Source organism: Oculina patagonica, chromosome 3 (genome assembly GCF_052425735.1).
Source record: "Oculina patagonica isolate OP01 chromosome 3, crgOcupat, whole genome shotgun sequence".
In the NCBI taxonomy this organism is placed as follows: domain Eukaryota; kingdom Metazoa; phylum Cnidaria; class Anthozoa; order Scleractinia; family Oculinidae; genus Oculina; species Oculina patagonica.
In genome coordinates, this window is record NC_135760.1 from 8,426,027 (window position 1) to 8,452,542 (window position 26,516).

The window sequence follows — 26,516 nt, forward strand, 5'->3', positions numbered from 1 at the left end:
TTCCATGACGACTCCCAAACAACTAAGCCAATATGGCCGACAGAAACGCGCGTTTTGATTGGTCGAGAAAACTTCGACTTCTTCAAAAGCCAAATTTCCCTGCGGTGACTGCTGTGACCTATCTCGCGATCGGGCCGCAAAATGAGTTCTTTCCCTTGGATTTTGCGGTTCTTTGACGTTTGCACCTTTCCAGGAATGAAAAAATTGTAGAGATATCGTTCAGGGAGGTTATTTCAAACCTAACATCATGGACGACTGCGAAAATTTACGATTTTGATGATGGCAGCGAAGTGGCGCGCAGCAACAACATGTCGTCCGGTACTGTTACATTGCAGTTGTGGAAATGATTTAAAGGAAAAGCTTCGCGATTTTATTCACAGTGAAAAATATTCGCAAACTTAATCAAACTTCTAGGATGTCAACATCTTCATCTAGCGAAAATCTCGACGAAATAACGGAACACAACTTGGTAAGTAACATGCATGTAAACATGCACTCTGTTGAGAGGGAAATGTACGAAAACGTGAGCATAAGTTTATACGCTAATTAAGCCTAATTGACTTAATCTTAATATTCTGATTTGAGAATATATGTTGAAGCTTTCGTGGAAATGTAAAACTTATCAGACTTGGCAGCCTCTTAGAAGGAATCGTTACTTGTTATGTTACTATATCTGGATGTTTTGTCATGATACCCTTTAGCTTGATATCTTCTTCTTTCTACTTGCCTTTTAGGAAAGTTTATTGCTGGAAGATGAAGGATTTGTGGATTTCTTTAACTCTTTCTTAGCATTACCGGTACGTTTTATCAAAAGTATACAGTTAGTAATCTATTAGACTCAACTCACTGTAATAAATTATAAAGGTGCTTACCAGTCAACAAAAAATCCTCGAAATTTTGGTTGGAAAGCAATATGGGACAGCAATTTTCTGGCAAATATAATCAGATATTGTGGACTACGTTATTGTAGTCCGATCATTCTGTTTGGTACAAACGACCAGAAAATTGACTGTACCATTTGCTCATTTCTTCTATTTTCCAGTCCCCCACCAATGCAAGGGAAACAATAACTGGAAACTGAGTTATAAAGCCTGGTTTTCAAATGTCGGGAAAATCCCATATGATCGGGGATTTAACTGTTTCCCGACCATCCCAGATTTTGCCGACTAATGAAAACTCGAAATCGTAAATATCCCCAATCGTCTGGGATGGTCGGAGACAAATCTGGAGAATCGGGAGCGTTTCTATTTTCCCGACGCATCCCAGATTTCTGCGATGGTTGGCAATTATTAAAAATATATAAAAACTCCATCCCCTCACAGCTAAAAATGGCGTCTGTCATTGCCGATCAAGGCGACTCTAATCCCAAATTTTCCCAATAAACGGCAAAATCTGGGATGGTCGGGAAACGGTGAAATCCCCGATCATCTGGGATTTTGCCGACATATGAAAACCAGCCTTAAATGTCAAGTGACATCTCTTTCTGTTAGCTTGCTGATTTTGGAAAACACTTACTGTTAATCAATGGTCATTCCAATTGGTCGTAATAATTATTTTCAGAAAATGGTAATTATAAATCACTCCTTGACCAGTGCTGATTATTTTTTCAAATTAATCTCTGACATGAGACTGGGCTGAACTATGAACAGGGCTGCAAATATTTTTTTTTTCACTTGAAAGGACAAACATATGTATGTCCTAGTAAGACACCATCTTGGTCAGACAAAACAAAATTGTGGTAGGACAGATTTTTATTCGTCGTTGCCATAAAATGATTTACGATCAAAAAAATAAACAAGCCATCATGCCCCACCACACTTGGGATTCCATCAGACAAAGCAAATTTGGGTCGGCCAATGTCCGATGATGACTGTTATTTGCAGCCCTGAGAATGGATCTCGGTCTCACCTTTACTCCACTTCAGTTTTTTTTTTAGCATGAAAGGAGCCATCATCACTTCGACCCCTGTCCCCTCCTCCTCTCCTTCTACTTCCCCCCCCCCCAATAGAGCATCTCTGAATCTACGACTGAAGCAGGTTTAGTTTTTTTTTAGCAGTGAGTGGATAGCGTGTGACCTTTGCCAGTTAAGTAACAGCTGAGGGTTAGAATTGTACTGAACTCTTCAGTGTTCTCAGATCTCAGTACTTATAACTAGTAGATGGCCAGATACATGTAAGCATTGGAAAAATGGGCCGTTATATTATAAGCGAGTGGGGTAAATTTTTGGAGTTCTATAGGGTGGGTTATTAGGCAGGAGGTTTATTTTATACATGTACATATGTCTGAATTTATCAAACCGGGTCAAAGAAAAGTGACGTCAGTATTCTTGAACAAGTACGTTACTGCGCGAATTGGCTTAGAACGCCACAAGAAAGGGAAAAAAAGAAAGAAAGAAATACAGCGCTGAAAGGTAGAGAAGAGAGAGGAGAAGAGAAAAAAAGACTGACATTCACTTTAGTTTTTATATCATGGAGTTTGGAGATAGTTTCTGGCGAGAAAAAAACGCGTTTGCAGCGATTTGCGCTTAAAACGGTGAAAATTTCCTTGACCTGGTTTTGATAAATTCAGACATACATACATGCAACTGCCGTGTGTTTCGTGAAAACAGTTTAATATTAATCAGATTAAGTCTCCAGGAGTTTAATAAATGTATTTGCTTGCAAAGCTATTAAAAACATTGAGGTATGCACTACCCCCAAGGAGGTAATGCCAGGGTGGGGGAGGAGGGTAGGGGTGAAAATCTTTTGCCCCCTCAGCTTACTGTACCACAAAAATGGCCACCTTCATTTTGCACCCTCCCCCATCCCACCTCTGACTAATTTTAAGCAGGTGAAAGCAGATCTTAGCCTCACTTCCCCCCTTTTTAAGCACACTGCTATCTTTCTAATAGAAATAAATAACTATTTTCTATTTGAATTTTCTTGTAGTGCTTTGCAGAACGCCTCCACTATAACAGTGAGATTGAAGTTTTTGAGGAATTTATTGAGAAGATAGCAGATGACGTGGGTAAGGGGGATGCAAAGGGTGCCTCCCAGCTACGTCAATTCACACACTTTAAAGGAACAATATACAATGTGGCTGACAACCAATCACGCATTGGTTATTATGTAACCATACTTGATAAAGTACAGGGTCTGGAATTTGTAAAGAAGTACAGGCTGCCATTGTTCCTGAGAAGTGAACTGTATGCTGAATACAAACTGTCTAAACACCTGTCTGCAGTTCAGGTCAGTGTGACATTAGTGTTTAAGGCAGATTCCGCTCAAAGTTCGAACAATAAGTGCAAAAATTAATTACCAGGAAATCTACTCATAGCACAGTAACATTCTGTATACTGTTTGAAACATCTCACTGTAATTCTGTCATTTCTCTAATTGACCCCGCTATTAAATTTTAATAAAAGCATTCTTGAGAAATTTAATGTCAAACCTCGAAAGAAAAGCTTAAAACCCATGTTGTTTTGTTTTGAACTGACGTGAAACGTCTATTTTAACAAAAATATGGAGAACTTCAAATTCGTTTTTCTCTCGCGGGTCAGTTTGAGAGCTAAAATTTCGATAGGTTCTTCTTAACTGTATCAAAAATGTGCCCATGCTGTGAGGTCTTTTTGGTAACTTTATTTTTGCCTTTATTGCTCGAATATTTAGCGGAAACCGTCTTAAATTAGTTTTTTGGTTTAAATTTTACTTGTTCAATTAATACCTGAAAATGAAAAGAACATGTCTTGAGTGGGTATTAAACGTTGCATGATTTGTCTTCAAATATTTGAAGTTTGCGAGACCATAACACGAACTTTCGAGCCCAAACTACGACACAGTTAGCATCGTTTTTTAATTGTCAAAATATTTGTAGTTAAAGCGTGGACGAAAGTTTACACAAGTACAAATGTTTCTTTGTCGGGGGAACTCCTGGTTGAAATTCGTCCGTGCTCATTAAAAACATTTTGGCAACTCGATACACATACCACATACCAGCTGTGTTGTAAAAACGTTAAATGCTTCATTGGTACTGAATGAAAAACATAAGAAGAACAAAACACGACGTTGATGGCATGCGTAAAAATAAACGCGTGCACACACATTTTAATCCTGTGCTTGAAGCACCCAGTTGAACGCAGTTCGCGTTCTATGTCTTATTACTGAGCTATACTGCATTGGCGAATGTTTTAAAGGAGCTACATGTATGTCACGGAGATTAAGTGAAGTGTTGGTCTAAGCTGTTCTAAAATTAGTGGTAGGCAACTAAACCCGTGAAAAACGTCATCTTTAAACATCTGAAGGAAGATATAGGCCTAATATGTGGAGAGAAATCAAACCATGACTATTAATAGCGTTTTTTTTGATGACGCGCGGAAACATCTTTAAAAGTGTAGCCTTAATTTTTTATGTTGTTATCCATTTCCATCCTAGCCATTCGCAGCCAAAGACGCTTGTTAAGAGTTTCAGTGTTCTAATATGGCAATTGTTAATAAAAATGGACCATTAGTTTTAGTGGGGGGGGGGGGGGGGAAGGGGGGTCTGAGCCTCCCACCTCCCGTACCTTTTACTCCCGCCTCCCGCCCCTTTCCGTAGCTGTTCTCTCCCGTTTGTTCCATGTCTATTGCGAAATATAATGAAATGTTACGAAATTTCACTCGTTTTCTCCCGGTTCCCGCCACCTTAAGAATCCCGCTTCCCGCCCCTTTTCTCCCGGGCTCCCGCCCCCCTGTCCCCCCCCCACGTTTTAGGTTAACTACGACATAAATATATATTTGGCTATTCAAAAAATGCTGTTAAAATCCTTGATAAAGCCCCTTTAATAACATTTTTGTCTTGTTCACTTGCAGGAGTCATTCTTTCGCGGTCTTTATTCAGAAAGTTCGGAAGAAGACGACGACAGCGGCGTAGAAGAACCTAGTACTCTCTTGTATCCCGGGGGTCGAAGACGAAGTGTGGTCAGTTTCAACCTCAGTCCTTCCCCAGGCGATGCCCAGTCCACTGACGGAGAGGCTGACAGTGACAACGAAGGCCATGTTTATCTTCCAACGAATGTGCGGTCAATTGAAGAAACGTTTGATGCATGGCATGAGTCATTTAAGCGTCCTGAAAGCCGCACAAGCATGTTTAGTAGCGGTGGGGGAAGCTCCCCTTATCAACTCAATCCACAGATTTTGGAAGAAGACGAATCCTTCGAAACGCAGTCGAGCTCTAGCTGTTTTAGTGCTCAGGAAAGTGACATTACTGCGGCTTCAAACAATGCTAGGCCTGCCTCGCGTTTGAGCTTTGTTAGTGACAATTCTGAAAAAACGTTGAGTCCTGAGCCCAGATCTCGAGTTAGCTCCGCGGCTAGCAGTCACTCTTTAGTCCTGGAATCTGGGAGTCAGATTGATTCATTCCAGGAAGGATCAAATATAGGTGAGCAGGGTTCTGAAAAGAGTGGAGATCTTCATGGCGCGGATGAAATGACGCGCAGTCTGTCTTCAGTGTTGAGTTTTATTACTGAGAATGTGTATGTGAAAGGAAACTCTTCTTCCCCGGAGAAGTTCATTGATGAGCCAGCTTTAGCTAAGCAGGAAGACTTAACTTCAAGGGACGACCTAGACTTAGACGAGAATATTTTTGCTAGTAAAGAAGAGTCTATTGTGGAATCAGAGGGCATTGCTGAACAAGATGATTTGCTTTCAAGGGAATTAGTAGAAGAAAGTGTTGCTAGTTCAAGCAAGAAAGAATCTATCGTGGGATCAGAGGGCTATGTAGAGCAAGAAGATTTGCTTTCAAGGGAGGAGTTTGAAGGGAACATAACTAATACAAGCAAGGAAGAATCTGTCGTGGAGTCCGAGCCAGTTGCTATAGTAGCAGAATTGTAGAAAACGCTTCAATCGTAAGTGCAGTATCTGAGCTAGATATGGCTGATACTGAGATGAGCAAAGAGCCGTTACAATCTGTTAGTGAGATCCGAGTTAATGACAACCATGAAATTATAAAAAAATTCCCAGATGAAGGAAAAGTGCCGAGTATTAATGTAGAAATTACGTGCGCTGACGATGAAGCGCTAGACGGAGGAATTGCTGTTCCTGGCGTCTCGGTGGATTCAGCTGACTATGTTACTAAGGAGACCAGCGAGTCGGTTCCCGTTGAAGAATTAAATGAAGAATTGTCTAAGACAACTGAAGACTTTTCCAACGCAGAAGAAAGGTTATCTCTTTCGGATGCCGTTGATTATTCCGGTCCAAAAGAGGACGCCGTGAGTCAAGATGAACGAAAGCAAGAAGTTGAAACATCACAGGAAGATAAAGTTAGGCCGAGTGGTTCTGATGAGGAGGAATGTCTTCATTGTAAAAATTTTGCACAACGCAAGAATGCTGTTCCTGTTAAGGCAGAGGATGAGTCACCAAAAGAAGACAGCAGTATAAACGAGGAAGATTCAAAGCAGTCAATATTATTAGATTTAAACTCTGAAACTGGAGAGACAGCCTCGGTTGACGAGCATAGTGTACAGAAAAGCATCGAAAATGAAAGCATCGCCGAAGAGAATGCGAATCTAGGAATATCGACATCAACAGAACTGGACCACGACTCCGAGCTTACAAATGAAACAAGCACGTTTCCGAGTCGCGAAGACGGCGATAATAAACAAGAAACAGCAGAGAAAGAAAACGAATCTGAAGCTTCCAAAGGAGAAACTGTTGAAGACAAAGAACGAGACGACGATGATGACGAAGAAGGAGGTTACACAACCGAGGCAAGCGCCACAACATTGCAAGGAATCCGCGGCGTGTTTGGCAGACGACAGCGCTGCAGCACGGCTGCTACGTCGGTTGGTTTCGATATAGGAGACGCAGAGTCAGCATTCAGCGAGGATGGATCTGAAATGGAAGACAGACTGTATGATTTAGCGACGAAGGAAGGTTTCGATGCATTCAAGGAGTTTCTTTTGGAGACGAGTGGCGAGAAACTATTGCAGTTCTGGCTGCAAGTCGAGTGTGGAAAGTACTTGGAACGTGATGAGGAAAGAAGCAGGTACAAAATTTAAAAGAATTTTATTCTTCTTTCCACTCAGTTTTCACCCTAAATACACCACTTGTAAGAAGGGCAGGACTTAGGTTTACAATATCCCTCCCCTCCACTTTAGACAAAATAATTTTTTTAATTTTTTTTTTTTTCTTTAGCCAAAATAATTTTTGGACAGTTGCCGGTCATGTTGACCGGCCAAAAAGATTTTAGTTCGTAACGTGTCGTTTCTGACCGATCAATGCATTCAAATAGTAATTTTAAACTACCACCTGTTTTTGCTGTTCTTTGAATTATCTAGAAGAAGACCAGCTATTTCTTCACTGCTTTTGCTGGCTTGAAAGAGATGATAATGACAAGTCATTAAGATTTAACTGATGCAAACTATGAACATCTCCTATGTTGTTTTTCTTCTTTCTCGCCCTTAAATAAAATGCCCGGCTACCAAAATGGCCGGCAAACTGCGAAACTGAAAATAATTGTCATCTTGACCGGACATTACATCCGTTGACCGGCTGTTATTTTGAGCCCTGTTTACGCCTTCAATGAAACGCAGAATTTGGTCATTTCACGTTGTTGTTTTGGAGATAGCAAATTGAAAAGTTCGAAATGCTAGAAATATAGGGTCAAAACACCCGTACACAGCCATTCGTTACGCGTGTCACTGCCTAAAATATCTAAAACTAGTTAGAGGTTATACAGCAAAAGGCTCAAAAACGTATATAAACTGACTTAAACTGGCGAAAAAAAATTTCTAGCCCTGTCATACAACTTTTTGCTTAATAAATTGGTATCTTTATTATTCGATCGATCGATCGTTTCCTTATCCGAAATCAAGTCTTTGAACCGTAAACGTTCTGCACGCGGTGGAGGTGCGAATAGTTACATTGCAGTTCTAGTAAAATACTCTCACATTTTCCACTTCCTCAAGGTCGTTGCTATTGCTATGTCGAGACATTAATTGCTATAAAGATAAGATGTTCTACATGACACGAGCATGGGACAAAGAAAAATTCTGAGTCCCCGACGGGAATCGAACCCATGGCCTCCCAGATACCGGTTGGGCGCTCTAACCAACTGAGCTACGAGAGACTCGTTGTGACCTGGGCCATTTTACTAGGTTGATATATGACACGCGTCCTGCATACTGCTAGGATCATACTGCTGATCCTGATCATACTGCTGATTCTAGATATATCAACCTAGTAAAATGGCCCAGGTCACAACGAGTCTCTCGTAGCTCAGTTGGTTAGAGCGCCCAACCGGTATCTGGGAGGCCATGGGTTCGATTCCCGTCGGGGACTCAGAATTTTTCTTTGTCCAATGCTCGTGTCATGTAGAACATCTAATCTTTATTATTTATTACCGAGCTTAAAATTTACCATCTTTATTATTTATTAATTGCTATGTCACGACATTAATAATACCCTTTATATTCCTCTTCAGACTGGTACAGTGTCTACGAGACAGGTTTTGGAGAAGTGGAGGAATATACGAGTTTTCTGCTGGCACTAAATCAAGATTAAACATGGTGGATGCATCGACGTTAACGTACGACAGATTATTTGTCATTCAGCCTGATGTGCTTGAACCTCTGTTAAGCTATTGGTATGTTCACTTTCCATTTCTGTTTTCTAAGCCAGTTTACGCGACTGTAATTCCTTTACAGGCCTTTTCTCGGCTTTTTCTTCATGGTTATTTCCTAAGTAATATTTGCCCCTTTCCCCAACAACACTTTGTTTTCGAAACCAATTAAATTTCGCTTAGAAAATCCACGGATTGGTTGGGCATCTTAGCTTGTCCCTGTTTAGGTAAGCTGGGGAACAGCGCTAAAAAGAAAGACGAGGGTTAGTAACCCCAAGCCCATTGCTTTTTTTAAATTCATCATTATTCGCGTTAATTCCCACAAACCCTTTGCCGGGAACAGGACATGTAACAGGCTAACAAAATTTTCTTCATTTGCCGCAATCAATCGTCAGTCTGCAGCATGGTTTTGGGAGCGTTACGTAATGTTGAACCCAGTTTCGTCTAACTTGCTTGTAAAAATAACGAGATCTATAAATCACACGAATCATTTCGTATTTTCACCGTAGAAACGAGAGTTTGCTTACTTACATTTCGGAATAAAATTCAATGTTTTTGGTTTCAAAAAGGTCAACTTAACCTCCAGTAATACATAAAAACAACGAACCCATGAGTTTTCAAGCCTCATTCACTGCCTTCCATTGTCTCACAGGTGCATACGATTTACGATGCATCAGCAACGTCGATCTCATTGCCGCGACCTAGAGTACAACAGACTGGCAAAAGAAAGGCCAAAATCGTGTGTGAAGCGTGAAAACGCACTTTCGAACCTGCCTCAGGTTCCTGCTCACGTGGGTCTTTCCCAGGTCCTCCCGAACAAAACAGTGGTGGCCAGACCTCAAACTAGCTATGCTAATAAGACGGGCATTGAGCACCAGACCTCCCGGCCTCAAGTACGTGCCAAGTCTGCGCATCCGCGGCTTCTTCAAGCTGCAAAATACATGCATACTAATGCAAGTACAAAACAACTGCAGGTGGGTAACGGGGAAAGAGTTTGGTAACAATTAGGGACGGACAATGTTGTTTAATTATTTTGCTGTTTTCTCATTTTTGCGTGAGAGGGGCAAGGAGGGGAAAGGTGGCCGCAGGGCTTTTTCACTGATTCACTAGATAGCGATTTATCCATCCTCGGAGACCAAGGGGGCAGTTAGTGGGGGCGGGGGAAAGTCTATACGGGCGAAAAAAAAAAAATCGACGAAAAAAAATTCAAGAACGAAAAGAAAAGCTTCTTTTCGTTCTTGACCTTTGTTCGCCGATTTTTTTTCGCCCGTATAGACTTTCCTCCGCCCCCATTTACTGCCCCAGGGTCTCCGAGGATGCGATTTATTTGGTGGATAGCGTTATTCACCCTTTATACAACCAGGCCCGGGAGTTGAACCGCTGACTAACACACATCGATCACATTCTCTATCACTGAGCTATAAGAGACTTGTAAACTAAACCGTTTGGCGAATTAATACACATAGTAAAACGAAAAAAAAAGTAACAGAAGTGAAAGGAGGAGTATTGGTAGTAGTTTTGCAGACTTGAAGGTAGAATTAAATCATTTCAGATCGTGTTGGTTGATAGAGCCAGTTTTCAACAACCAGGCTATGGAAAGACCGAAATAAAATTGTCGGAAATTTATCATAGAGTAATCAAACTTTACTAATTGGTAACACAATCGCGAATTTTGCTTTTACACATGGCTGGGGATAGAAGAATGAACACACATAGAACACACTTCTCTTTTAGCCGTTTATCATGATTGTTAATATCTTTTCCTCTCTTTCTTCCCAGTACATCATTGCCCCTGTTAAGACGGGCTATGGCTTTGAGCAGCCCCCAGGACCTTCCTTTCCTGTTGAACCTGAGCCAGACTACCTACCCTCCGTCAGGCTCTTTATCAACCCCGTCCCCTCCCCTGACAGTAAGATTCAGAGAATGATGAGGTAAGTGAGATAACAATCGAGACAATTTGCTTTGGACATTTTGGAAGAATCTTTCTTCCCGTTAAAACCGTCTCTTCTTCCATGTTCTTTCAGGTTTATCGAGTAATTTTTAAAACAAATGCTAAGAGCGAAGTCGTAAAACACGTTAATTTTGTTGTTCACTGACTTAAACAGGACGTTGCACCGAACTGCAGTATTTGCTGACGGTTCCACGCCAGCTTCTGTCGAGGAGACTGGGTCCAAGACTGGCGCCATGTTGGATTCGTTGATCCAGGGACTGATCTATGAACGACAGACTGGGGACTACTTCAAAGTGTTTTTACAAAATTCAGGAAATGAGGTATTGTAAACAGGCAGTTGATCGATAGTGTGTGGCCGCTGAGTAATAAGTGTTGATGATTCAAGTGAAGGATACAGGGCAGTATTTTCATGTCTGCTAATTATTATGCAGTACAAGGTGGTTCTAACTTTAAAGTCTGTGGATGAAACCCTAGTGCGTGACCATTCAAATGAGGGCTGTTGAGCAGTACTTTAATGTGTTTCTGTTAAATACGCTGTACAATGTTGTTCAACCTTTTAAGTCTGTGGATGAAACCCTAGTGCATGACCATTCAAATGAAACTTTCATATGGCTCTGTTAAATACGCTGTACCGTCAAGGTTGTTCTTACTTTTAAGTCTGTGGGTGAAACCCTAAAGCGTGACCATTCAAATGAAAGCTATTGAGCAGTACTTTCATGTGGTTCTGTTAAATACGCTGTACAGGGTTGTTCTAACTTTTAAGTCTGTGGATGAAATCCTGGCCTACTTTATGACCATCCATTACAAGCTATCGAGCAGTTCTTTCATTGGGTTGCTGCTGTTTGTCTGGGAATATTTTTTAAATTTGTTTTGGCTGTGCCTACGTATTGACGTGTTCCCATGTGAATGCTGTGATAGCGTTGCTGGTAAGCTAGCGTTGTTTGATAATATCTGATATTTTGATTGTTTGATTTTAGACATGGATGAATTGCCTGGCTTTCTGGAAATCCCTCCAAGAGTACAACGCTTATTTCTTCGCTGATTCACTTAATCCTTCTCTGTTATCGAGAAAGGCTCGGGTGAGTACTGTGTTCTCTTGGTTTCTCAATTCTATCGAATGGGAAATTCGGTTTTAAGGGAAAGAAATGTTGCAGAACCTCTCCTTACGGAGATATACGTAATACAGACACCTCTGTATTACATACAGTTTACTTGCTCCGAGAAAAGTAAGAATTTTCATATCTCTATATCTATAATACGGCCATCCCATCATACACACTTTCCATTCTGCGCCTTTAGTATCCGTATTAAAGAGGTTCGACTATATACCCAAAGTGAACTTCCATTTTGATCACACGCGTGACATGACGTACATCTCGCACGCAAGTCGCGCGCGCACGTCTGTAAACTCTTTCGACCCTCTCAAGTTGGTACACGAAAAATGGCAATACACTGCAATTTCAGGTTACACTAAATTCAGGGTGAGACTGAAAACTGATTTAAGAAAAACACAATTATACCAGTTTTTCCTCAATTATCATTCAAGATTTTAACTTTTCAGGTTGGTTCATTTATGGTAAACAAAACACCATTAACGTTTGCTAATGCAAAGGGATGCGCGGTGGCCTAATGGTTAGTGCGCTGGACTCCGGATAGAGGGTCCGGGTTCGAGCCTTGGCCGTGGTCACTGTGTTGTGTTGGGCAAGACACTTTACTCTCATAGTGCCTCTCTCTACCCAGGTGTGTAAATAGGTACCGGCGACGTAATGCTGGGGGGTATAACACTGCGATGGACTAGCATCCCATTCAGGGGGGAGTAGAAATATTCCTAGCCGCTTAATGCTACAGAAACAGGGATAAGCTCCGGTAGTTTGGACCGCATAGCTCGAGGCTTCCCTTTTTTATATAACGTTAAAGCAACTTTTAAATAAATAAACTGGGTTTTTTTCGCAGACAATGTACGCCAGTTTCGTCGTGTCCGGTAGCGCGCAGGATGTTCACGTACACGCAGACATTCAGCTGCAGGTCCATAAAGAGCTGGAGCCGCCGTTTGAAGAGCTTTTTGATGCGGTCGAGGAGCATGTTCTTCACTCACTTTTAGAACCCTGGAATATGCTCATGGAGCATGAAAAGACCTTGTACAGTCATGAGGTGAGATCATAAATTCTCAATCATTTTTTCAACAACTTGACAATTACAGTTACAGTGGAACTTCGATTTAACGAACCTCTTAATAAGTCCTCGGTATAACGAACGATATTCTTTTGCCCAGCCAAAGTATATAACGAAATCCTCTTTATAACGAACACAATCCGGAAGCCCGAACGTAAAACGCAACAACACGCAACAAAAGCTGAATGTAGGACACACCAACAAGGATGAAAATACTTTAATCCTGTAACGAGAGAACAACTTGAGGGACATGTCCATACTTTTTATGTGGATATTACTGAGAGACATTAAAGCACAAATGTTATTTCGGCAGTCGTTCACATCTGTAAATACACGCTAGTGCAACGTAATAGCGTGAAAAAAAAAAAAAAAATGCCGACCGTATAAAGTTGTTGTTATTTAACAGATACATTGACTCCGATGAAGTGAGTTTTTTTGGAGATAGGCGTTTAAAATTTAACGATACTCTCAAGTGTTTCTAAAAAGTAAACCCGCCCATCTTGTGAAATTCATATTTAAGCGAAATGCAAATTGTGCCATTGTGCAGTTCTAGCTTTTGAGTTTTTTTTTTGGACTGATTTTGTCTAGCAAGGTCTCACGTGAATAGCTCGCTAGCTTCGAAAGAACAATAGAACAAACAACAGAAGCAATGCCCCTAAACGCCCAAAACAATAGCAACTGCTTCAGTAGAGGTCCAGTAGATCTCCAAACTTACGATAACTACTACACCACATGTACTGAACTGTTTTTGGGAAAAAAAGACTTGGGGGAGGGGTGAGGGGAAACCTGAATCCGGGGGGAATAGTACAATACTCCTAGGCGTTCCATGTTTCAAACTGTTACCTTTTTTTACCTTCACACACTAGGTACCTACTGAACAAAGGCTGAGGCATATTGAAATCAAAGTGATGTCAAAACGGAGGCAAAGTATCGTTCATTCTCATGGCGGGGTAAGTGGCGGCCGCGTCAGCGCATAAAAAATCACTGTCTAAATGAGTAGGGAGGCGTCTCTCGCAAGATCTCACATGAATGGCTCGCTACCATTCGAGAGAACAACAGAACAAACAAGAAGAACAATGCCCCTAGCTCCAAAACAATAGCAACTGCTACACTAGAGAACCAGTAGAAATTAAAGGTTGCTACACTACTGGTCTAGAGAGCGGCCTTGGAGCCCTCCTGGGTTAAAGTGTAGTGTATTTTTTAAACCATTCATAGGACCGGTGGAAAGCAAAGCCAAGGAATTGCAGATTAACTAACTGCGACACTAGACTGAAAATTGCTCTATTGTACCAGAAAATTGAAGCACATGGAAACTAGATTTTAATTTTACTTCACTCATTTTCCATATGGGTGGCCTAATGGTTAATGCGCTCGACTACGAGTCGAACGGCCCGGGCCCTGGGGGGTAGCCCTGAGATGGACTTGCATCCCATCCATGGAGGAGTAGCAATACTCCTAGTCGCTTAATGCTACGGAAACCGGGATAAGCTCCGGCTGTATGGGCCACTTGGTTCGGACACAGACTTTACCTTTACCCATTTTCTATAAACCACTTGCAATGTTGAAAGAACGCATCAAACGAGCGGTTTTTATTCTCTGGCGTTTTATTGAGGGAAAGGTGTACTTATCACGAATTCTATGTTCTTGTTTAAAGCTTGGTAATGCTGAAGATGATCACGAGAAGGAAAGGATCTCGATAGAAGAAGCTAACAGACCCCCTCCCGTACCCAAAGACGGATTCACATTTGAAACGCTCATTAGAAACAGAAACGAAGTGGAAAATTTCAAGGAATTTCTCAACAAAAAGCATGCGAGAGGTGAGGAAAAATACAGCAGACAGCTCATTCACAGTATATGTACACTAAAGCCTGGTTCTCTTATGATCGCCCCGATCGTTTCTATCGCATCGATCGTTTGCAAATACTGAGACGATCGTAGGCGATCGAAGCGATGGGAAGCTCTCGAGGGTTCTCATATGATCGTGCCGATCGCCTGGTATGAGCGAAGACCTACGAAAAACAATCATTTTAGCCCTAGACCCAACGCAATGGCATCCTTCAATTAAAGAGCAAAACCCGTGGCCTTCTAGCTTTTCAGTTATTACAGTTTTACGACGAAGAAGGAAAAAAGAAGCTGGAATGACAGAACAATCCAAGCGAGCTTGATCGCCCCAATCGCCGCAGATGTTAGCGATCGTCTGTGAAATGTTCTTTTATAATCGCCCCGATCGCAAGAAAACTTTTTGAAGTGACAGAGCCGATAGAAGCGATCGGGGTGATCATATGAGAACCAACCATAACTGATCGATGATTTGAAATTAGACCCCGACTCTAATAAGCGCCCCCCTCCCCCCCCCGCTCAAAAGGTCTTAAAAAGAACTTAATCCCCTGTGCTGCCCCGACTGAATTCCTTCGCTGCAGTTTGCAAATGAATCTTGACCTTAGCCATAAGATAACCTTGTAATGCAGATTATACTGTTTGCCTTCGACAATTCATGTTTCGAATAAAAATATCGGATAAGCACGCCGTGTTGAAAGATAATTCATGTGAGCGTAAAGACAAAAACAAAAGTATATTCCATGTATACTGGTTAAGAAATAATAATAAAAAAATAATAATTAACACCAACTCGCCATTTATACTCCATCTTTGCTGTTTTTTTTTTCGTAAATCGTTTTCCCTTGTAAATAAAGCATGCCTTCTTTGTAAGTGATGTATAATATAAACTTATGTACTGTTTCGAGCGTAACCCAAATCTTTACTGTATGTCCAAATCTTATCTAGCCCAATTTATATCAAGAACCTTATTTCTAGTTTTCTATTTTACTGTTACGTAGTGTATCGTATCGTATTGTAATTGTTCTATGTAAGCTGTCGAAAATGTAATCCTCAACACAGTAACTGTAAGGGTCGTATTGTCAGGTAGTGTAGCTGCAACTGTTTTTTGTTTTTCAAAGAAATGTCGTTATTAATAAAAACAACTTGCCATTGCGTGTTTGTAGGTATCAAAGATCTGATGGCCTGGACAGACATGGAAACATTTCGCCGCGTTCCTCGCTTTATGGAAGAGAAGCGGGACAAGAAAGCCAGGGAGATTCGTGACAGCTGGCTTGGTAAAAAGTACTTCTTTGGTACTGACAGTCCTGCTACAAGAGAGGGGCGAAACTTGGTAAGTTCTGCCTCCAACAAAACAGTAGACTTGCTCCAGGTCGCTCGTTTAATTCGCAGGAGACCACTGGATAGGTCGAATAAGTCTATCAAATAAGTCTATCGGTACAAAGAAAAAAAAGCGAGCGGCATGAAGCTAGCCTAGCAAAACAGCTGAAAGAAACGAACTCGAGTAAAGAAAAGAAAGAACAGGATAAAAATTTCTTAATTGTTGTGTTTAGTAAACAGTCCTGCGGTGGCCTCGTTAAAGTATAACTGATCGAATTTATTGTGTTATCGATAGTGTACTTACTGAAATAATTATGTGCTTGCTTTAGTTTTAAATTGGCTAAATTCTTCACTCGGTTTCAGAAACTTGTGTGATGTAACATGCTGGCTTTTTTTTCAACCAATCACTGGTTTTCACGGTGTTTTCCCGCGCTTAGCTTGGCACCGGTTGCATGTTTTCCCGCGCTTGGCACCGGTTGTATGTTTTCCCGCGCTTGGCACCGGTTGCATGTTTTCCCGCGCTCGGCACTGGTTGCATGTTTTCCCGCGCTTGGCATCGGTTACATGTCAGTTTTGTTTCGAGTTGTGATTGGTTCATTAGAATATCTGCGTTTGTCGTGATTGGCCAGTTGCAACTGCTACAGTTTGGGATTAACGGCATTCTTTATCAGTAAGGCTTCTCTTTCTGCCAGCGAATTTGATTTATTCTCTCCTCATATTGTTTTGATTTTCTCCCAATTGTAGATAATGAACTTAAACGGGGGACGCCCGATCAAGGAAAGACCCCAGTCGCCCGTGATACTCGAAAGCCAGAAGTTTGTTCGCGCGCGAATTGAGCGCCGGTGGCTGATGTTGTTCAAACAAACTGCAGAGTTTCTAGAAAGACAAAAACCACGCGTGGCGGGCGTGCCAGAAATGGTTGAGGACATCATGTTAAAGAGACGGCTGCAGAGAAGTGAAGCTGCTTGGAAGGTAAAGTTCGTGTCTGTACGGTTAACATGCTGGCAATAAATGGTACGTTTTATCAAATGGGAGGCGCGGTGGCCTAATGGTTAGCGCGCTGACTCCGGATCGAGCGGTCCAGGTTCGAGCCCTAGCCAGAGTAATAGGCCATTTTCGAGTTACCCTTTGCCTCTATTTTTAAAACGAGTCTACGTGCGAAACCATTCATATGAAAATGAGTTTCACCTACAGGTCCATTTTCATGCAAATCAAACTCATTTTCATTTGAATGGTTTCGCACGTAGACTCGTTTTAAAACAGAAGCAAAGGGTAACTCGGAAATGGCCTATTGTGTTGTGTTCTTCGGCAAGACACTTTACTCTCACAGTGCCTCTCTCCACCCAGGTGTATAAATCGGTTATGGCGAATTTACTGTTGGGGGTAACCCTGCCATGGAATAGCGTCCCATCCAAGGGGAAGTAGAAATACGCCTAGTCGCTTCATGCTACAGAAACGCTCCGGCTTGTATGGGCCACTAGGTTCGACGCACACTTTACCTACCTACCTTTATCAAACAAACAATAAAAATCTGCTAGCGTTGCAGTCGGTTTCTCTCTCAGTCGCTCAATGTGGGAGTAAACGGAACGGACAGCAGTAATTTTAACCCCCCCCCCCCTCCTTCTACCTTTTTACCCCCTTTTTCTTTTAACCTTTTGTTTTCGCCTGCTAGGCGTTCACTAAAAGCTTTCACTGTTTGAGTTCGTATGTGCAGTTTTCGTCACTGAAGTTTTGTTCACTGAATCACAACAATTTGTAGAAGTCTATGCCAATTAACATTTAAACAAAGCCAAATGTTGTAGTCGTCGATTACAGTTCATGTTTATTCTTTTTGTCGTGCGTGCTAAAAATGGCTAGTTAAATTTTGATTGCAAAAGTTAGTATGAGAAAGTATTAACATGTCGTAAAGCTCTGCACGGGCCTTGTTTGTAAGACACGGGCCACCTTGCCCCCTGTGTAAATCTGCTCTCCAACTTGCAAAATAAATCCTGACCTCTCCAGTACGGACCTAGCGTGCCGAGGCTTTAAAATTTTGGCCTGATTTCGTATTAAAACGCAGACAAAAGCCATGTCTTACAAAATTTTCTTTGTACTTAACTGAGGAGTAACGCCTGTTGATTTTTGTTCGTTTCAACTTTACCAATAACAAATATTACAAAAAAGAGAAGCGGCCCCAAAAAATGAAGCGGGCGGGACGAGAAACATTTTTTTAGTTGGCCTAACTGACGTGATTTTGTTTCTCCATTGAAGATTCTAAACAGCAGATGGGTGTCATCGTCACGTGACGTGGTGGCGTTACGTCAGACACTTCTCAATCCCAGCAGTTGTAGCGAGTTCACTGCTTTTGTGGCTATGAAAGGTGACACGCTGGAGAGTAATGTTCACTTTTGGCTTGAAGTACAGAAGTTCAAGGTGAGGCTGTCACCACTTAACCGTCAAAAAGTTACTCGCGGGTGGCTGAAAGGACCACGGTGAAACTAGGGTTTCAGATGAGTTGTTTTAAGGCAAGATTTCAACAAGAAAGGGTCAAATTCTAATCGTTGCCACCAAATTACAAGAAGTCCTTTGCTAATTTGTCGGGTCAGGTACCCTCTCTAATCTGGAACATTGTGATGGAATGTTAGGTATGTTTTGTACAATAGGTTTATTACGGTTTTCGACGCCATCTTGACGAGTAGGCAAAGCGGGTAGAAATTACAGTGTTTGTATGGGAATCCGACGGCAAATATCTTTTACACAAATTGAATTCTGGACAACTTATGAATTGTAAAGATAAGATACTAGACAAAAGTCTAGTATCTTAACTTTATCTTAAGTCTATAATAGTTTTTCCCGCAAACCGCGTCATTTTGCAAAAAAAAATATAGACAAATGTGCGGAAAATTAAAAACGTAACTAAACGCTTTCTAGCCCAGCTACATTCTTCAAACTTGGTAAACAAGCACTGTAATTTCTACCCGCTTTGCCTAGCCGTCAAGGTGGCGTCGAAAACCGTGTTAAGGACTATTCTCGATAGAGAACTTCAAAACGAATGTTTACCGAGGAGGAAGAGGTAATAAAAGAAATAGCAAGAATGGTGACTGAAGAAATCACTCATTATCCGGTCCGCCGACGAACTTAAAACATTGAGGCTCAATTTTTCAAGCTGCACTGTCCGTGGCGTGACTCGATAGTGTGAAGTTTCAAGTCACGCTGCTGCGTAACGCACAATCATACAACTTTTTCTTCGTTACTAAATCGTTACGTCTTTGACCGTACAGGATCTGTGTCACGCACACGCTCAGACAGCGCTTATCCAACGTAAAGTACAAACCATCGTGGATTGTTTTTTGAACTCGGCGATTGCCCCTGAACTGCAGATCGACATTCCTATTGAGATGGCAGACAAGCTGATGGAGCGACTGTCTGGTAGGACGCCCTCACTACACCCCTACGTGTTCAGAGAAGCACAGGTGAGGGAAATTAAAGGAACTATGTCACGGATTTTACCAGATTTTTAAAAAAAAGCCGAAATTTATATTTGTGTCGTAGGAAACCTAAAAATAACAGTCCATGTTTATTATATTAGAGCACTGAAACTGTTAACGAGCATCTCTGGCTGCGGATGGCTTGGATAAAAACGGATTGCAACTTGAAAAAGTAAGGCTTACTTTTTCAAATTGTTTCCGCGCGTCTTCAAAAAAAATCGATATTTATAGCCGTAGCTTGATTTCTACCCGCATATTAAGGTTATATCTTCCTTTAGATGTTCAAAGATAATATTTTTTATGGGTTAAGTCTTCTACCACTAATTTGAGAACAGTTTAGACCAAAAATATGCGAAATCCCTGTGGCATTACTCCTTTAAAGGAGCAATGTCACGATATTTAAAGTTTTTTTCTAATTCCATACAAATTAATGGAAACCTCAAAATAATAGTTTTCTAGCATAGAAAAACAAGATAGACTGAAAAAAGAGAGTCGATAACAATTGATAATAATTTAGGGTGTGTTTACACGGAAACGGCTCCAAATGGATCAGGTCCTAAAATCGGACCTGATAGGCCTTTAGTTCACATGGGATCGTTCTGAAACCAGTCCGGAACGGATCCAAACAAGTCCAAAATTGGACCTGCTGTTTTGCAGTTCCAGTTTTGGTTCCGGATTGTTCCAAAAACAACTAGTGAAATGCCAGGTGTTTATGTGGAACCGTTCCGCATCGGTTCCAAACGGCTCCATACAAACAGAAGCCAAAAGGATCCGGTCCGGTTCGGTTCGGAACGGTTCAAAACTATGCCAAAAAGTGGACAATACTTTCTCTTCAAGAGGGTGTCCACGATGCAGACACTAAACACACGCTTTGTTCTTTCGTTCCCCTTCAGATGACCGTATTTCGAGTTTTATTTAACCACTGGAAGGAATTCGTGACCCACCGGAGTAAGATACCCGAGGGGGAAGACGCCCGGGAACACTTTGCCGAAATGCTTCGAAGACACCGGGCTGATAACAAGTCCAAGAAGGAGGCCAGTGAGCGGCGGAGAATGGCGCGGCTGAGCGCTGAAAGAAAGAAGAAAGAAAAGGAGGAACGAGAAAAGAAACGTATTGAAGATCTTGCGAGGTGAGTTAAAGAGTATTCCTGCTGGATAGTGCAGGATATAAATCGGTTATGCAACCAATTAGCGTGCGTACGTTTTCTGAGAAAAGTTTTGTAATGCTCATTGTAATGCACTTTGCCGTTAAAAGTTGCCTTTTCACACGACCAATGAGTTTTGCAATGGCAAAAACAAACAAACACACAAACAAACAACAAACAAACAGTGTTTGTATTTGAGATTCGAAGTTGCGGGAAACAGTTACATAAGTTTTACAGTAAGATCTCCACGTGGTTAGAATGGTAGCGTGTATGAGAGAGGGACTACTGTTCGTTAATGCAGAGTGTGATTTAAGGTTAAAGAGTTGGTCGCTGTGTTTTTTTCCTGTTGGTCTACTTCATATGCTAATCATGCTACAATTGTATTCCCAGTTTGTTTAGTTTGGAGACTGCATCCATTTTTTATTCTGAGGAGGACGACCTGCGCTCTTGGTTTTACTCCAAGCACTTGGTGGAACAAGAGAGGCAAGAACACATCAAACGCCTCAGAGAACAAGGAATAATCATTCCTGAAGAAGAACTTGTGGAAGAGAAAGGTACGTTATTTACGTAGCCGGCTTATTCTTTTACAATTTGTTTTCTGAGAAAAATGATTGTTTTATAAAGAAAGAGTGCGTCCTTTCCGACATTCATTGCAGAACAGGCCACGGTTGTTCAAAGGACGAGAAACGCTACCCATCGGATAAATCACTATCCAATGGATAGCGTGGTTTGTTTTGTTAACACTTTTCCTCTTGATAGCCTGTTGTTCAAAGGGTGGATAACGCTATCAACCGCCGAATGAATCGCTATCCACTGGATAAATATTGACAAAACATTCTACGCTATACGCTGGATAGTGATTTATTCGGTGGATAGCGTTATCCATCCTTTGAACAACCAGATACCAGATGGATGTAATTTGTATGATTGATTTTCCTTTTTTATATTTACTGTAGAAGAAACAAAGAGCAGGCGTTCTCGTGTCTCGATGGCGAAATCTTCCACACTCGGCAAGAAAGGTACGACATTTCTTTTGATGTTGGTTCTAAGAAAGTGACGTTGCATTAAGACAGTTTCTCGAGTTGACGATTTTAAAAATCAAATATGTAATTACTAATTTTTATCATTTATTTCTTGCAGTCCACGACACGGCAAGTGACAAGAAAAGTAGCGAAGGTGAGAATAATTATCCAGATGTTCTTGAAAGAGAACTGGATAGCACTCAACTTTCCGAAATTCCATCCACAGCAAGGGTGTTTTGAGATTCGTTCACAGAAAAATCCTTGCCGATGACGTAACGCAAGGCAGATCCGTCTAGTCTCTCTGATTGGCTGGGTTTTTGCGCGCGGAAATTCATAAATAAACAATAACCAATCAGAAACCGTACACGACCCCTGCAGGGTTACGTCTTTCAAGTCGAATTCTCAGACATATCTCCTGCAGTTCATCTTATGTCTCTCAAGCGATGTCTGAGTACATTCTGTCTGTATAAAAAAGAGTTTTCAGGCGGGTTCGAGCTGTTAAAGAGTGAACGCGAAATTATACAAACAAGCCATTTTGTCTTAATTATTGAAATGGAAATCTATATTTTTATCCCTTTATTTCTTGTCTCAAAGCTTATGCTCCGATGTCACTTGTTTTAGGTTCTTCTCGGATACTCCAAGCCAAGCTCGGAGGCTTGAGGAAGAGTACACATGGTCAGCAGGCTCCAACTTTAGTCAGGCGCGGGTCTGGTGTATCTATAGCTCAATCAGCCGTGACTGCGCGCCGTAATTCCGGCGTGTCACTGGCGATGTCCCGTAAAGATGACAAAATGAGTATAGCAACAGTGGGCAAAGACGAGAAAGGTCTAGAAAAAGGAGAAGAAAAAGTTACGGTTTCGAAAGACACTCAAGTCGAACAGAAAAACGAAAGGAAAAGTTCCGAGATTCAAGTCATCCCTATAGCCTCCCCTGAAACATTGCAACCTCCTAAAGAAGGGAAGTTGTTGCCACAGCGCTCTCGCAGTTCGAAGCGAGTTCTTTCAGGCAAGCAGCCGCCAAAATCGGCTGGGAAGAAACGTGTTCCGTTGGACGCTATTTCCTGTATTAGTGACTACAGTGTTTTAAGTAACGTCGAGTTCCAACCACGAACCACACCGTCTGGGAAAAATAGCCGCCAAGGCGGAACCTCTTTACTTACATCTAAATCCCTTAAGGACTTTACAAATTCACCTGAAGGTAAGATCGACATAAGCTCAATACAATTTTCATTGATCATATAAGTAGGGACGGACCATTATTTTTTGGAGGGGGCATCAAAATATTTTCAAGACAAACAATTTTTTTCAGTGTCATTGTTTGAGCAAACAATTTTTCCGGCTGCATCTTCCTACAGGCAATGTTTTTTTTTATGTCTGCAAACAATTTATTTGGGCTTTCATGCCCCCCCCCCCCCCCCCAAAAAAAAAAATATACAATAATAATGGTCCGTCCTAACGGACGTGTCATTGCATTTCGTTGGCTTCATTTTAACAAAGCCTGATTAAAAAACTCTTGGAGGTTTGGGAGAATTGGAAAGAATTTATGTAAATATTCGCGCCATTTTCTATATCTATTTCTTTAAGGTAAGTATTCTGAACGTTGTACGAAAAGATGAATCGGTTTCTAGTCCTGCTAGTTAGTAATAGATTTCTGCCAATTACAGCAAGGAAACGCAGGAGCATGTCTCCGGACACATCCCAATTTCATGCCTTTTTCCTCTTTGTTTCGTTATTTTTTTTAAAAAAAAGAAAACTTGAAACACTCGTCTTTTTGTGGACGATAAATTTCACCAAAAATACAACGTGCGTGTGTAACAATATCAACACTGTCCTTGTGACTCAAGTTTCTAATAAAAGTTAATGCTTCTCTTCTAGGTGCTCAACTATCGATGCCTTTGCCGCTGGTCAGAATCACCTCAGCATCGCACCTGGAAAAGTCTGACACCGACGGCTCAGTGGGAGATCCATCGCCTCTGTACTACAAACCACGTCCGCTGACACAGAGCCTCAAGAAAACACCCATCAGACCTGGAAGTAGAAAAGGCCTGGGACTTACTAAAGAAGATATGCAAATAAAACCTGATGTGATTGTGAACTAGTGCAAACTACGTTAATTAGGACACGTGTTTTTTTATTTTTTTTAAGTAAAATAGCTTGTCAGAGGCTCTCAAATGGTGGCGGTGTACTGGGAAAAAAGGAAAACAAATAGCCAAACCTTTTTTTTAACGCTCGCAATAAGCCATACTCACAATACCGGCCATGATGGTTTTGATATGGTTGACGGTAACTACGTACGACGTTTATTTCTCTAACAGCACCGAATCTATCAAGAACTTTAACTATCTACCACTATACTGTACGTACATTCTATCTATGGAAATGTTTCAAACAATTTGAGAAACTGGTTGGAATTTGCTGACCCCCCCCCCCCCCCTTCCCTCCCCAGAAATCACGTGCTCTTCCATTCGTTCTTAGCAATCTGAGAGCCTGGTTCAAACGGCATCGAAAATTGACTTTTGTTAAGGACAAAAGAAAAAAAGGCACATGTTTTCTTTTATTTATGGAGGTTAATATATTTTAGAAGATTATGTATGACATAAATGTAATTTATTGATGATACGGCACGAATTTGTTTTAGAACTGTATGTAAGTAATGAGCCACGACCAATAAGATTGGAGTAAGAATCAAATTTTGTAAAGAATTGAAAGAAGAGGTAGTTACAGTGCCAGGGAATGTCATTTTAGATTACGACCGTGAATGTTAGAGTTGTTTTCGAGTGTAAGTACCAATTGACCCAGATTGGGGTTTAGTAAAATACTTCAGGAAACGTTGTTTGCTTGTGTAGTTTGTTTGGACTTTTTTTTCCAAGCCCAGACCCTATTTGTGCCGTCACGATTTTATAAAGAACTTGTCTGGATTTTTTTAACGAGATCTGGGCTTCTTTTGAGCGATCACAAATTACTCCAAATTGCATCTGAGACAGTGGAACCGAGTTTTTTGGGGGGGGCAAGCACGTAATCGGAGAAGAAAATCACTTCACACGAGGGGTTGCGACGCGTGAAGACGTGTCACGTCTCCTCGTGCCAGGGAAAGTGCTTTTCTCACGGGGTACGTGTTCACGTGTTAGGCAATGCACTCAAGTGACCCTGAGGAACATCAGGCCTAGTGAGACATGACTTACGATCATGCCCGCCCTACCAAAAAAGGAAAATTTTGTAAAAGAAAGTTTTATTGTGATCGTTGTTTTACGTCTCGCAAAGTAAACGTCAGAAATAATTTGTTAGACAAAAAGAAATCTGTTACAATGTGACTAGTTGGATGGATTTTGCCTACATGGTAACTGAGTATCGAACTGCGTTTACAAACATCGGATCTGAAGAATCCCGTGCTTCTCTTTGACCGTGCGGTTGCGAAATCGCGCCATTATGTTTTGACTAGCTTAGTATACCCACAAAAGACAATGCTAGCGCTATGTGTTAATTTGTTTGAAAGCTACCGTTACCTTGGCAGAAGATTCTTACTGCTGGTACCTGTTGCATTTCCACTAAGCGTCCAAGTAGCTTTTTTTAAATTGACACTTCCAAAAAACGCTTTTTGAAATCAGACACTGAGTTACGATTGGTTGAAGCGTACATGGTATTAATATTCAATTTATTTTAAGTGACAGGTCGTACATTATGTCCCTCCCTTTATTAAACGTATAATATATTATTGATGCAGCTACCTGCCTCGACCAATCAAACGTAGCCATATCGAGAGTACACTTACTTTCAAATTAATATTCATTAGCGTGTGAATTAGCTATGATGTTTGTAAAACTTTACCGCAGCGGCTTCACAGTTTACAAAATTTCACCGTTTGCTACATCCAGCATTGCCCTGGGAAACAAACCGTTAAGCAGATAAGCTAAAGGCGATTGTGCCGTAGTGGTCAACTTGACACCGGTAGTGTGCTATTGTAGGAACAAAGAGGAGACATCTCAAGTTTCAAGGAAGCAGGATACATCTTTCAGCTGCGCGCTTGAAACAAGCGGACGGCGTTCCTCCGACGGCATCCCAGTAGCTTCTATGGGTTTTGTTCCAGTTGTTCTGGTAGTTCTTGGAGTGCTGGTCATGGGTGCTACTGCAGCCCTAAGCTGGATAGTTTCTTGGTACCCACTGTAACTGTGTTGGACACCAGAGTGATAAAAGACAATTTGGAACTTTGCTTTGGAGCAAGGAGATTCAGTACAAGCAGCTTTGTTTGCGCGACAAGTTTGTTTCTAGTCATAACAGATCGTCCCTTTAGCTTATGTTGCTTTGTTTTAGTGCTTCGGTCAGCATCCATGCCATGTCTTCTATATCTTTTTATGTGCTTGGTTACAAGTTCTTAGTGCAGAGCAGGGAAACAATGTGCTTAGAAGTTAGTTGAGCGTAAAAACTGAGAAAACTTGAAAACGCCTTACAAAGCGCTTACCAGACTCGGGCACTAAATGGGCTTGAAAAATATCGGCGTGGGTTTTAATTAATGGAAATGCTTCTACCTTGTAAGCATCAAGGAAATTGCGTAATAAGGTACTCAAAAAGGACAAGATTTAAACTACGCAGGGCGGCACAATTGCCTTGATTTCAAGTTGCAGGTTGTTGTCTTGTGAGTACCTGCTTGAGATTCTGTTATCATATCACCGCGATTGATTTTAAAAACGTTGGGTCTTTTTTAACCTTAAGGGCGCGTCCTAGAATGTCTACTCTGTGGACGTAACAGGTTTATGATATGAAAGACGTTTATTTTGCATTGTAAACTATCCAAGACGAGAAAACCGCATCGGAAGTTCACTAAAAAAGCGATAATTACACGGGACTGTTACAGGCACCTGTTGTTAAAAATCCAAGGGAATGTTTGTAAACATTGAGTTGTTGCTTACCGGTATCCACGGGTATCGTGTACCTCAAAATCCCACCCAAAAATACTGTAATAAATAGTTTTGATTACATTCTTCTGTATATTTCTGTCTTTTTTTATAATGTAGTGGTCTTTTAAAGGCAAATAGAA

At 41.3% G+C, this 26,516-nt stretch overlaps 1 protein-coding gene across 1 annotated transcript; it reads left to right on the forward strand.

Moving 5' to 3' along the window:
- Window positions 1-89: 89 nt before the first annotated feature.
- LOC144646385 (uncharacterized) lies at window positions 90-24,316 on the forward strand. The gene is given in 23 exon segments (XM_078505942.1): window positions 90-469; window positions 735-797; window positions 2,928-3,227; window positions 4,826-5,830; window positions 5,833-6,998; window positions 8,436-8,597; window positions 9,226-9,547; window positions 10,353-10,504; window positions 10,679-10,844; window positions 11,502-11,603; window positions 12,478-12,675; window positions 13,563-13,646; window positions 14,351-14,513; window positions 15,699-15,865; window positions 16,597-16,824; window positions 18,103-18,264; window positions 19,113-19,304; window positions 20,213-20,448; window positions 20,854-21,017; window positions 21,420-21,482; window positions 21,604-21,639; window positions 22,107-22,682; window positions 23,360-24,316. Coding segments are annotated over 23 exon segments (5,985 nt in total). The 5' UTR covers window positions 90-415; the 3' UTR covers window positions 23,584-24,316.
- The last annotated feature ends 2,200 nt before the right edge of the window (window positions 24,317-26,516 follow it).